The sequence below is a fragment of the Aristolochia californica genome, unplaced genomic scaffold (genome assembly GCF_029961685.1).
Source record: "Aristolochia californica isolate CCGP_79_NKW_82.1479 unplaced genomic scaffold, dmAriCali1.0.hap1 SCAF_2, whole genome shotgun sequence".
In the NCBI taxonomy this organism is placed as follows: Eukaryota; Viridiplantae; Streptophyta; class Magnoliopsida; order Piperales; family Aristolochiaceae; genus Aristolochia; species Aristolochia californica.
In genome coordinates, this window is record NW_027181881.1 from 3,057,816 (window position 1) to 3,070,152 (window position 12,337).

General features: G+C 37.4%; 1 protein-coding gene across 2 annotated transcripts; it reads left to right on the forward strand.

Annotated features, from left to right (window-relative positions):
• The first annotated feature begins 721 nt into the window (after positions 1-721).
• On the forward strand, positions 722-11,811 carry LOC137955347 (protein TPR1-like). 2 transcript variants are annotated; one of them, XM_068802251.1, is made up of 26 exons: positions 722-846; positions 975-1,062; positions 1,148-1,327; positions 1,443-1,556; positions 2,647-2,805; positions 2,972-3,146; positions 3,262-3,397; positions 4,103-4,227; positions 4,384-4,516; positions 4,649-4,758; positions 4,879-4,948; positions 5,028-5,101; positions 5,179-5,274; positions 5,352-5,444; positions 5,580-5,707; positions 6,016-6,250; positions 6,331-6,498; positions 6,677-6,769; positions 7,669-7,821; positions 7,914-8,024; positions 8,122-8,301; positions 8,406-8,534; positions 8,655-8,750; positions 10,749-10,931; positions 11,008-11,183; positions 11,398-11,811. In XM_068802251.1, the coding sequence occupies exons 2-26, from the start codon at positions 983-985 to the stop codon at positions 11,612-11,614; spliced, it is 3,414 nt and encodes a 1,137-aa protein (XP_068658352.1). In that variant the 5' UTR covers positions 722-846; positions 975-982; the 3' UTR covers positions 11,615-11,811. The 2 variants fall into 2 exon arrangements, with proteins under 2 accessions (XP_068658352.1, XP_068658354.1); XM_068802253.1 differs by having other exon boundaries at positions 3,268-3,397.
• The last annotated feature ends 526 nt before the right edge of the window (positions 11,812-12,337 follow it).

Below are 12,337 nucleotides of genomic sequence, written 5' to 3' on the forward strand. Positions count from 1 at the left end.
AGGAGTTGCCAGTTGCGTACTAAAAGCTCGTAATCCTCAGGTGGGCCCCGTTTTCTTTTTTTCTGTCTTACGGTACAGTCACACTTCTCTGGTTCCCGTCAATTTATCGTCATCGATTTCTCGTAGCGTCACTAATCTGTATCTGCTTTCTCTTACAATTTTTTTTTTCATTATTATTATTTTTAATTCATAAAAATTCTATAAAAAAATTTCATTTATCTAGAAGAGCAGATCACTAGATTAAATTGTTGGTATGACAAAAAATAATAATATGTTAAATGATTAAATAGAGAAAAATAACTAATTAAAGTGTCAAACAAATCAAATAAATATTTTATAATAAAATAAATAATTATTTTTATATTTTTATCTGTTATTTTAATCAACTAAAATTGTTCATTAGCGGATAATTTTATTTTTCATTTGACCGAAAAAGACTGCGTGAGACATTGACGCCATGTTTTTAGGACGAGAAACTGAGACGTTCTCGCCGAGTCCCGACAGCGCGATCGATGTAGTGGACGTTAGAAGAATATTCATTGGATTTGAGTCCAAGCTTCGAATCCGCTGAAACCCAAACCCCTCATCGACTTATCCAGTATGATAAGTAGGATTGGTTATCAATGAAGTCATTGCACTTATCAGTGATAGGTCGGTGCAAAAGAGAAGACCCCTGCAAAACGCATCGAAGAAAGCGAGACGAAGTCTCTCATTTCTTTTTCTCTGTCTCCGTTATCTCTTCAGAGCTCTCGTTGAAGATGAATGCTGAAACCCTAGAAAATTCTACTATTTTCCAGTCTTCCTCTGCAGTCTGAACATTTGGGTTTCATCTACAATTTTCACGTTGTAAGCGTCGTTCCATTTGGATTTCTACAGCTCTCCTGGTTTGTTTAGCTTTATTTCTTCTTTAATTTGCTAGTTCATAACGGTCGTGCTGGGTTCCTTCTTGATCTCTGTTTGTCTTCCTATTTTAGGAGCAAATATGTCGTCACTGAGCAGAGAATTAGTGTTTCTCATCCTGCAATTCCTTGATGAGGAGAAGTTCAAGGAGTCAGTTCACAGGTAAGTAAACTGCGTGTTGTTAATTTTTTCCGTTCATTCCATTTTCCTTTACAGGATTCATGTGCTTTAATGTTTTGGACGTCAGGCTGGAGCAGGAGTCTGGTTTTTTTTTTAACATGAAATACTTTGAGGAGCGAGCGCAAGCTGGCGAGTGGGACGATGTGGAGAAGTACCTGTCTGGATTCACCAAAGTGGATGACAATAGATACTCTATGAAGATTTTTTTCGAGATCAGAAAACAGAAGTATCTCGAAGCTCTTGATAGGTGTGCACGGCTTTCTTTCTCTAATTTATTTTGGGGGCAATTGGCTTGACTTTTTTTTTTTTTTTAAATCAAGTTTGTACTGTGGTTAGTTCTTTCATTTCTGTTGTATGCTCAGACACGACAGAGCAAAGGCCGTGGAGATATTAGTGAAAGACTTGAAAGTATTCTCAACATTTAATGAAGAACTGTATAAAGAAATCACGCAGCTTCTAACTCTTGAAAACTTCAGGTATATTTTTCTTTAATATTTTCCCTATTTGGCCTATTTTTGTTATAAAACAGTGTTAAAAAAAGTTGTCATTGGCGACCAATTTACTTGAGAAAGATGACGCAACTGGAGTACGTCCTGATGTTGGACAAGGTTACGAATTGTCAGTTTGCTCTGTGATGCCTTTCCCTCTGAAGAACATGTCCGAATTGTTGATCTGAGTTGATTGGGTTGTTTTTGGCTTCTTTAGTTTCTGTTGCTGTGATTACTCTTCTTTCATTATGGCTGTAAGATCTATTGCACTATCCTAGCTACGAGGATCCCATCAATCATCGTTTTTCTTTACACGTGGCTTCTTTTTTACTAAAATAAAATGGAATGGTTAAGTCATGCTTAAACTTGTGTTCTAATTTATTTGCTCTTCACTAGTGTCTTATTGTTGGCTGCTGCAATAGCGATGATTATGGTAATGTTGAGCTGAAGAGCATTTGATCTAACTTATTAATGCTTCCTGAAATAAAGTATGTAGGTGATTCAGTGAACAAAATGAAGCTTTTAATATAGCCATATAGGTCAGCTCCTTCATAAAACCAACATATGTAGTCAAATCAAAAGAGGAAAGGCGAAAAGCTTCTTTGCATCTTATTAAGATAATTTTAGAACAAAATCAGGAATTTTTGAATTAGTCTTGCTGATTACATATGCATCTTTCTTCAATTAGTCCTTACTTTTTAATGTCCTTTTTTGTTTTTGAATGTTGATTATAGATACATGCAAAACCTTTATCCCCTGGAAAGACTTGAACCCAAGACCTTACATTAGCAAATCCCCATGTGACCATTGAAAGGCCCAAGCCAACAATTCATAACCTTCATTCTTTAATTAATCTCAAATGCTAGAGTGGCGAAATGGAGAAAGTCCCTAATGGGCATATGAGCTTCCGTCCATGGAACTGTCTCCCCCATAATTACTTTCTTTGATGATTTTGATTTCAAGTTTTGTCCATTCACGTCTTTATGCGTTGTCTGTGGTTCTCTGTGTTGTATGTGCGTCTTAGAGAGAATGAATGACATTAATATGGACTGTTTTGTTTCCCTTTCCTTGAATGTAGGGAAAATGAACAATTGTCCAAGTATGGTGACACAAAATCAGCTCGAAGTATAATGCTCATTGAGCTTAAAAAGCTGATAGAAGCAAATCCTCTGTTCAGGGAAAAATTGGCATTTCCCAGTTTGAAAGCATCAAGATTGAGAACCTTAATTAATCAAAGGTAAATTTTTGCTCGAGTATATGAATTGGACAGTGAGCTCTGTCTCTAATTTTGCCGTTCATAACTATTAAACGGATGGGGTTACTATTTTTAACTTATCTCCCTGAAGTTAGTTTTACATGTGTGGGTATTTATAGATGTTTTGTATTGTGTTCCTCTCTGGCAGTTTGAACTGGCAGCATCAGCTTTGCAAAAATCCAAGACCAAACCCGGACATAAAGACCTTGTTCACTGACCATTCATGTACACCTTCAAATGGGACTCGTGCACCTACACCTGTTACTGTTCCACTTGCAGCAGTCCCCAAGACTGCCACATATGCACCTCTGGGTGCTCATGGGGTATGATCTCGTGCTTCTTCTTCTTTTCTTTTTTTCTTTTTGGCTCATGCATATTTGCTATCCTTTTTTTTTTTTTTTAAAGTTAAATTCTAACTAGAAAATCCAATTCTATTAGATGCAGCCTTTTCCACCCTCTGCAGCAGCTGCAAATGCTAATGCTCTAGCTGGTTGGATGGCAAATGCTGCTGCTTCTTCATCTGTTCCGTCTGCTGTTGTTGCTGCATCTTCAATACCTGTTCCTCCAAATCAAGGTTGCCAACTATTGGTTTTATGTAGTTATCTTTTTGAGTAGCTCTGATTATGTTAAATACTATGGACAAAAAAGTTTGGTAAGGATCATCTTCTTATACTGTCCATCAGTGGGGATTATAAGTCTATTAGTTTTTTTTTTCTTTTCTGAAAGTAAAATTTCATTTTTTGTTCATTTTAGTCTTTTCATGATTTCCTGATCTTTTCCTACCAGATAGATTGTTATGCTATGTACAAGGTAGCATTTGTGTTTACAGCTAGGATGTGTGTGTATGAGCACAGGTTTTTTAATCTTTTGTATGGAACAGTTTTTTGGGAACCAAATTATCGTTTTCCTCGCAGTCAGCCTACGCATCCGTGGTTAGTGGATAATTATGGAAATGGTGGGCAGTCAATATTAAGCTTCTTCTTTTTAATTGTTTTTTGCATTGAAATAGGAGCTATGGGGATTTGAGGACTGAAAACTTCTCAAGATGATTGCTTGTATTAGTTCTCAAGAACGTAACAGGTTCCTCGCTGGGGGTTTGCCATTGTGGGTTCACCTGTGTTTGTATTGATCCTTTTACCTCTAAAAGGAAAAAAAAACCGTTTCTAAACACAGATAGCTGAACTTGTCAACTTTTATTCATTGTTTCATAGTTATATGTGGAGGACCATTGCGTTTGTTCAGTGAGATTGATCTTATCTGATCTTATTCTTTTTTTCAGCGGTATCTTTATTGAAACGTCCAAGAACTCCTCCAAACACTTTAGGTATGATGGATTATCCAAATCCTGATTCGGAGCAGCTAATGAAGCGTTTACGTTCTGCTGCTGCACAACCTGTTGATGAGGTACACCATTTAGCATTTGCAGTTTTGTGCAGAATGTTGAAATATTTGTGTCATGTCATTTCTCCAGAAACTGGTGCGCCAGTGCTGCTTCACTTTACTGTTTTTTACTGGCACACATGCAACTCACTAGCTATTTCTTTCTCTTCTTATATTCAGGTCACGTATCCTGCACCTACGCAAGCTTCATGGTCTCTGGAGGATTTGCCAAGAACACCAGCCTGCACCATCAATCAGGGATCTTCCGTAACAAGCATGGATTTTCATCCTTCTCATCAGACATTACTTCTTGGTATCAGTTCAACATCTTGCATGACTTCAAATGACTCTAGGAGCAATTATCCTTTTAGTTTTATTCTTTTATATTGTAGTCTGGATCTGAAACTTCGCTTACTGTTGGTAACTTGGATTTGTTCCTGAATAGTTGGTTCTGCCAATGGTGAGATTACACTTTGGGAAATTGCATTACGAGAGAGATTGACATCAAAGCCATTCAAAGTATGGGATATGGCGGCTTGTTCATTGCCATTTCAGGTCATTATCCACAAAAATTTCAAGAGGGAGAAACTTGAAATAATTAGGATGATTTTATTATGATTGGATTTTTTTATGTGACTTTTACCTCTTAATCTTAGTGCTACTTAAATTTGACAGGCTGCCTTTGTTAAAGATACATTAATATCTATTAGTCGTGTAACTTGGAGTCCTGATGGAAGTTTAATGGGTATGTTAGCTCTTGATGTCATTGGCTTACTTTTTCTTTAGATAGATCCTGTGTTTATACATTTCATTTTGTTGTGCAGGGATTGCTTTTACAAAGCACTTAATTCACTTGTATGCTTATCATGGACTTAATGATCTGCGGCAGCATCTAGAGGTGACTGGCATGTTTTTGCTTATTGGCATCCAAGAAGTGATGTAGTGTAGCTACTAAGGGTTCATTTTATTTGTCAGATTGATGCACATAGTGGCGGAGTCAATGATTTAGCTTTCTCTCACCCAAACAAGCAATTGTGTGTTGTAACTTGTGGAGATGACAAGCTTATAAAGGTAAATACAGGACGCTGCTCAGAACCTCAACAATCTGTGATTTCTGGAATGTTTCTAACTGGTAAAGATATGTTTAGGTCTGGGATTTGACTGGACGGAAGCTTTATACTTTTGAGGGTCATGAAGCCCCTGTTTATTCAGTTTGCCCTCATCATAAGGAGAATATTCAGGTTCGAATGGAGGCCCTATATCTGACCGAAGGCACAATTTTCATTGAACAGTGGATATTTAAACATGTTAAACTCATGATTATGAACTGTCAATATTGGAGGTAACTTAAATGTTATATCTCTAATTTTTTGCAGTTTATTTTTTCAACTGCACTTGATGGAAAGATAAAGGCATGGCTATACGACAATATGGGTTCCAGAGTTGACTACGATGCTCCTGGGAACTGGTGTACTACTATGCTTTACAGTGCTGATGGAAGTAGGTAAGTGGCAAGGAAACATCTCTCATCTTTGGTGATATTGTGTTTTATTATTATTTTTAAATGTGATAAGCTTTTAGAAACACTCTTATACTCAACACTCTATGAGGTATCATGTCTGGAATTTCATCAAATATATAGCCAAATATCCAACGAGGCACTGATTTTCTGTCTACCCAAAATATGACACTTGCTGAGTTCCCTTTAACAATATGGGGCCTGGGAACCTTTGGGCAAATAATCTCAGACCATTAAGAAGAAACTGTAATGCTTGTATCACAGTTACAATTTTTTTTCCTTTTATTGCTCAGATTGTTTTCTTGTGGGACAAGTAAGGATGGGGAGTCTTACTTGGTTGAGTGGAATGAAAGTGAAGGGGCCATAAAGAGGAACTATGCTGGATTTCGAAAGAAATCAAATGGTGTTGTTCAGTTTGATACGACACAAAATCATTTTCTTGCTGCTGGAGAAGATGACCAGATAAAGTTTTGGGATATGGACACTGTTAATCCTATTGCAACCGCAGATGCGGAGGGTGGACTCCCGGTCAGGCTCTTTTCTTGTCATTTTATATTTAAGTACGACTTTCATGAGGGAATTTATTATCGTTGTATTTATTGCATCAGAGTCTACCTCGCCTGAGGTTCAACAAAGAAGGGAACCTTCTTGCTGTTACTACAGCAGACAATGGTTTCAAGATCCTTGCTAATGCAGATGGGCTTCGATCACTGCGAGCGATTGAAAGCCGGTCCTTTGAAGCATTGCGAACGCCCGTTGAACCTAGTCCTATTAAGGTCTGTAATTCTTGAACAGTCTTGCTCTCTGTGTTAACACAAAGCTTAAGTGCATAGTGACTGGGAAAGTGGGTCTTCTTAGTTTTAGACTTGTCTGCCCCCTTCATATAGTTCGAAATAGAAATAGATTAGATTGTTGTTGTTATCATTGTGCTCACTCTCACAAATTCTTACTCAGGTATCTACTGCTTCTGTGGTTGCAAATATGACTCTGCCTATCACTAGAGTGGACTGCTTAGAGAGAACTTCCCCTGCAAGGCCTTCTGTTCTTGTATGTGATTGGAGGAATGACAGGGGTTCATTTTATTCTTTATTAATCATTTCATTGTGCTATTCACTTGATTGTGCTAGTTTGTTGCCCTTGCCTGCTACATTTGGGTAAATATTAACTGTGTGCAGATTTTGATATTTTTCACACACATTGTGTCATGTAACTGCACCCATATCTGGCATTCCACATCATGAAAATTGTCATGTCAGAAAAAGACTCAATTTTTGTCTCCCTTTCTCTTTTCATCCTGAAAAAGGGTAAGATTAAAAGATTATAGTGAGAAGAAGTAAGAGGAAGAAGAGAGGAGAGAGATGAGAGAAGAGAGTCTGGAAAGAACTCTCATCGGGGCTTGAGCACAACCCCCATCTTCTTTAATAACAATTAGGGATTACAGGATGATAATTATAATTATACCCTTATACACTTCACTTAATTAACTCCTTATATCTCCTTCTATACATACTCAGATTACATCAAACTTGAACTAGTGATAGATCTAAACATTTAGGACAATATAACATCTACTCTAGAGATTGCAGTTAATATAAAAACACAAAATTGCCCTTCAACTGTTTTCTAATACTTCCATTCCCCTTTTCCCCTCCCAATTTCATTTCCGTCACTGTACCTATTTGCAATTGTGATCTTGCTGGTAGAATTCATGATGGTCATGGATGCTGGAGAAGAAAAAAAAGGAAACATATTAAGAGAAAAAAAAGGGTCAAAAGGTATGGTTTTATTTATTTTTGACATGGTGGTCTTTGATGATGTGGGAAAACATATGGTTACTACAAATGCCTAATCAGCTGCTACATCAGGTGTGAAAATATGCACCCCTCATGAGTTTGCAGTTAAGAGTGCTTTGTCACCTTCTTAAGTCTCTTTGATATCTCTTTTAGAATGGGGTTGATCCTACTGCTAGAAGCATAGAGAAGCAACGAGTCTTGGAAGAGACAGCTGATAAAGCAAAACCCTGGAAGTTGACTGAAGTAACTGATCCTGCTCATTGTCAAGTTGTTACCATGCCAGATAACACTGATCCTCCCAGCAAGGTCTATCTCTTTCTCTAGATATTCTTGTTTTTATGATGTCCACTCAGTGGATTGAATCTGATAAATGCTTCAATAACGTATCTGTGTGTTAGGTTGTGAGACTTCTTTATACAAATTCTGGAGTTGGCTTGCTCGCACTTGGATCGAATGCAATTCAGAGATTGTGGAAATGGAGCCGCAATGAGAAGAACCCCAGCGGCAAGGTAATAGTTCTTTTTTTTCCCTCTTTTTGTTGGGTTACAATTTTTAGTAGTTCTTTATTATTGACAAAGAGATCACTGAATGTGTTGGGGGTTAAAGGCCACTGCCAGTGTTGTTCCACAACATTGGCAACCAAACAGTGGTCTTCTTATGACTAATGATGCCTCAGATACAAACCCTGAAAAAGCTATTCCATGCATAGCTCTCTCAAAGAATGACTCCTACGTGATGTCTGCCTGTGGTGGGAAGGTCTCATTGTTTAATATGATGACTTTTAAGGTAAACTTCTATTAAATCACTGCATTGCTTCTGCATTGCAAGCAATGGGTAGTGTTACTTAGTGAAGAAAAGTTTCTCATTCATGGATTTGCATGCTCTTGCAGGTAATGACAACATTCATGCCGTCCCCACCAGCTTCTACATTCCTAGCATTTCATCCGCAGGACAATAATATCATTGCAGTAGGAAATGAGGACTCTGTAATCCAGATATACAATGTGAGAGTGGATGAGGTAATTCTTTGCCTCAAAACTAGAATTTTCTTAACATACTTTGATGAAGCGGGTTTAAAACGAATTTTTATTTTTTAAATACTTATTTTTGGGTGATATATTTTTAAAATATTTTTCTAGGTAAAAACACGATTGAGAGGTCATCAGAAGCGTATTACCGGTCTGGCATTTGCGAACAACCTGAACATCCTTGTTTCTTCTGGTGCTGATGCTCAGGTAAATCATTTGAGACTGGTTCTTTATCGTTAATGAAGCAGCATGTGGATCTTAATCTGTGCAAGTGATATTGCTTTGCATGAAGTGTTGTTTTCTTTCATGAAGTGTTGAAAGTTATGGAAGACAGGTATCTTTGTTAATTGATTCCATTGTATTTCAATTGTTTATGTGATGGTCTTAATGTAATTTATTGTGTAAAAACTTAGAGTTGGAGAGAGAGAGAGAAGCTGGTGTACCTAATCCTTTTTCTATCTCCACTCATAGAGCAAATTGAAGTCTTTTTCTTATGCATTTTACCTACTCATTTTTTTGTTGTTTCTGTTTCTTTTTTCTTTGTTTTTCTTTTTATAAATTCACAAGAAAGAAAGAGTATGTTTGGTGGTTGCCTTCAGAAAGATGGTTGTGCACCCAAAAAAAACTATGACAAAAATACATAAAGAAAAGGTAAACTTGTCAACTTCCTGTACTTACCATGACCTACCCATGAAGGTGGGTCTGCCAACTGGGGTGATCTGGCATTAGGATTGATGCCCTTCATCCTTTAGTGGGCCAGGCCACTGTCTTATGATGTATCGTATTGCAAGAGTAATATGGAGGGAGCAAGTAGGCCGATGTGTTGTCGCCCCAAATATGATAAAGAACCAGGATATGTTCCAGAGCCCATAACTACTGAGAGCAATTGGGGGTGGGCTGTCTCGTTCTCCTTTGTATACCTATAAGCAAAATTTTATTTTTGACAAGCATCTAGTGATAATGGCTTCTTAGGAGGAATACTTGCCATATCCCATTGCTGAACAAAAAGTTAATGATCTTCAGGAACAAAGAAGTCATTCTTAAGTCTTCTCTTTGACCAATGTTTAGAAACCTGGTTCAGTTTGGCTGGGAATTGTACTCTAAATCGGGTGACATAACAAGTCTGGTTAACTTGAAGATGGAAATCCCAGTGGGGTCAGTTAGTCCAGCTGGAACCGGCTGATCCAACCCAGCAAGCTTTCTTCTTTATGCGATTTGGCAGTGGAACATTGACAGTTGGCAATTTGATTCATGACAAAAAGTGTAAGTGATGATTTGTCAACGATCATGTCACCATACATGAATATGTAGTATCTTGGCAAATAAAAGGGTAAAATAAGATATCACGCCATGAAAAGTGATGCTCTTCTATGCACACAGAATCTCACATTTTTAAATTGTTTACAAAGCCTGTAATTTTCTTCTCTTACTCTGAAAATGGTTTGGATGTGTATTAGACCTGGTTTTAAAATGGTCATGACTGTTGGAATGAATGAAGATGGTCTTTTGAATGGGGGAAGCAAATTAAGGTTGAGTTTCCTTCTGAGGTTCCAGTGTCAGTTAGCAGGCCTCAGCAATGTAGATACGATTTTCCTGTTTTAAATTGTCCTGGGGAAAATCAAAATTTAGGTTGAAGTGGATCTTCTAGTCATGGACTGCTATATTTAGAACATTATGTCTAGGGATCATATATGTTTTTTTCTTTGTAACTATTTTGAAGTCTGAAGATTTGAACCCAACCAATGTGGCCTAAGGCCCAATCCAAAGAATCCACATCCTGGTCCAAGGAAGCAATTTCTAACCTAGAACCTTCAAAGTAGGATGTCATATTGAATGCAATTTCATTACTTGGTATCAAGCTGGAGATATGAGAAGGTTTAGATTTCTATGCTTTTCTGTCTTTGGCTCATCATTCTCAAATTTACCCTGTTAACAGGATAAATTATCATTTAAATGGTTGATATATTTTAGACAGACACGTAATAGCTAGGCATTTAGCTAGTGCTTTCATTTTTATATAAATTTTTTTTCATTTTGATTCTTTCTTATTTTTGCACTTTTGTATGATCCTTTGTGTTTATTTTTCAAGGAAAATATTTTTTCTTTTGAGTGGTTATTGTAGTTAAATCATACTTCTGAGTGGCTAGATTGGCTTTGTAAATGAATTTAAGTTTTTACTATGATTCTAACAGTTAAATTCTGCAGCTGTGTGTGTGGAACACTGATACTTGGGAAAAGAGGGGGTCGATCCCAATTCAGATACCTGATGGAAAGGCAGCAGGAGGTGATACACGGGTTCAGTTCCATTCTGATCAAATACGCCTGTTGGTGTTCCATGAAACACAGATAGCAATATATGATATCTCAAAAATGGAACGCATTTGTCAGGTATAATTCATGATTTTTAAGCATATGTTACTATGAGCACTTTTGACAAACATCTCATCCATTCCTTCTTTTGCAGTGGATACCACAGGATGTTTTATCTGCACCTTTATCACATGCTGTGTATTCGTGCAATAACCAGCTGGTATACGCTGTTTTCTGTGATGGTAACATTGGTGTGTTTGATGCCGATAGCTTGAAACTTAGATGTCGCATTGCCCCGTCAGCTTATTCGTCTCCTGCCACAATGAACAGGTAACTTCTTAGTTTGTTATATAGAATGATGCCAATTTGCTTCATTGAGGATTGCTCTGCTTGTTCTCTGTGGTTCGGACCCATTACTTCAGGTTACATTTGTAGTTTATTTTGGAGTATCCCTGTCCACTTGGTGTTACATAGACAAGTATAACTGTGAGTTCTAGTTTTAGAAACAAAATTTCACTGTGAAACTTGAAATCTTTGTATGCAGTGGGCAGCAAGTATACCCCCTTGTCGTAGCAGCACATCCACAGGAGCCAAATCAATTTGCAGTTGGTTTATGTGATGGGTCTGTCAAAGTGATAGAGCCTCCGGAATCTGAAGGTAAGTGGGGTTTGCCTGTGCCAGTTGATGGTAGTGTAGCAAATGGAAGGACAGCAGTTTCGTCCGCCAATAGCTTGCCATTGTCAGAGCAAATCCAAAGATGATAATTATAAGATGTATGTGACAGTTTTTTTTTGTCCTTTTTTCTCTCCCCTTAGAGTTGTATATTAAGCTATGTCTATAGTAGGTTTTTAATCCCTTTAGATGCCTTCACATGAAGCCAACAAAGAGAAAATAACAAAATCAGATGTAAGAATGTTCCGTTACAACTAAAATTACATTGATAACATGTTAGATATTTTGATTGTTGTTTTAGGCAAAGCGTCTTTTGTTTGATCATCATGGATGTTTTTGTTTCAACGTGCGTGGATATTTATTCCGAGTAGATCAAACACATTTCAAGGATTTTACAAATTGTTGAATCCTCCAGCTTTCCAAGAGTATATTCGTGTTTTCACATGTTCTATGGTACAAGTGAAGCGGAACGGTGTTGTCCTGTATGGGTTTGACGGCAGAATTGCTCTCGCGGAGGCAATAGACTTTTCGGTGTCATAATTATGGAATAAACAAACAGTGCTTAATATGGTATATTCGCATGGGGGGGCCTGGTTCATGAATGTCATAATTTAATTGTAAATGGCGATGAATTTTATTTCTTTTATTGCTGGATCGGCATGATATGTTTCTTTGTATAACTAAATTCCAGTGTTAGGTCAAAATGGATCCAGCCTTTTATTTTTGGATCAGAATTTTGTAGGGCTCGGAAAAACCTGACATCGAACAAGTTGGGTTTGTTGGTTTAACCCGGTTAATTTGTTCTCTTCAAC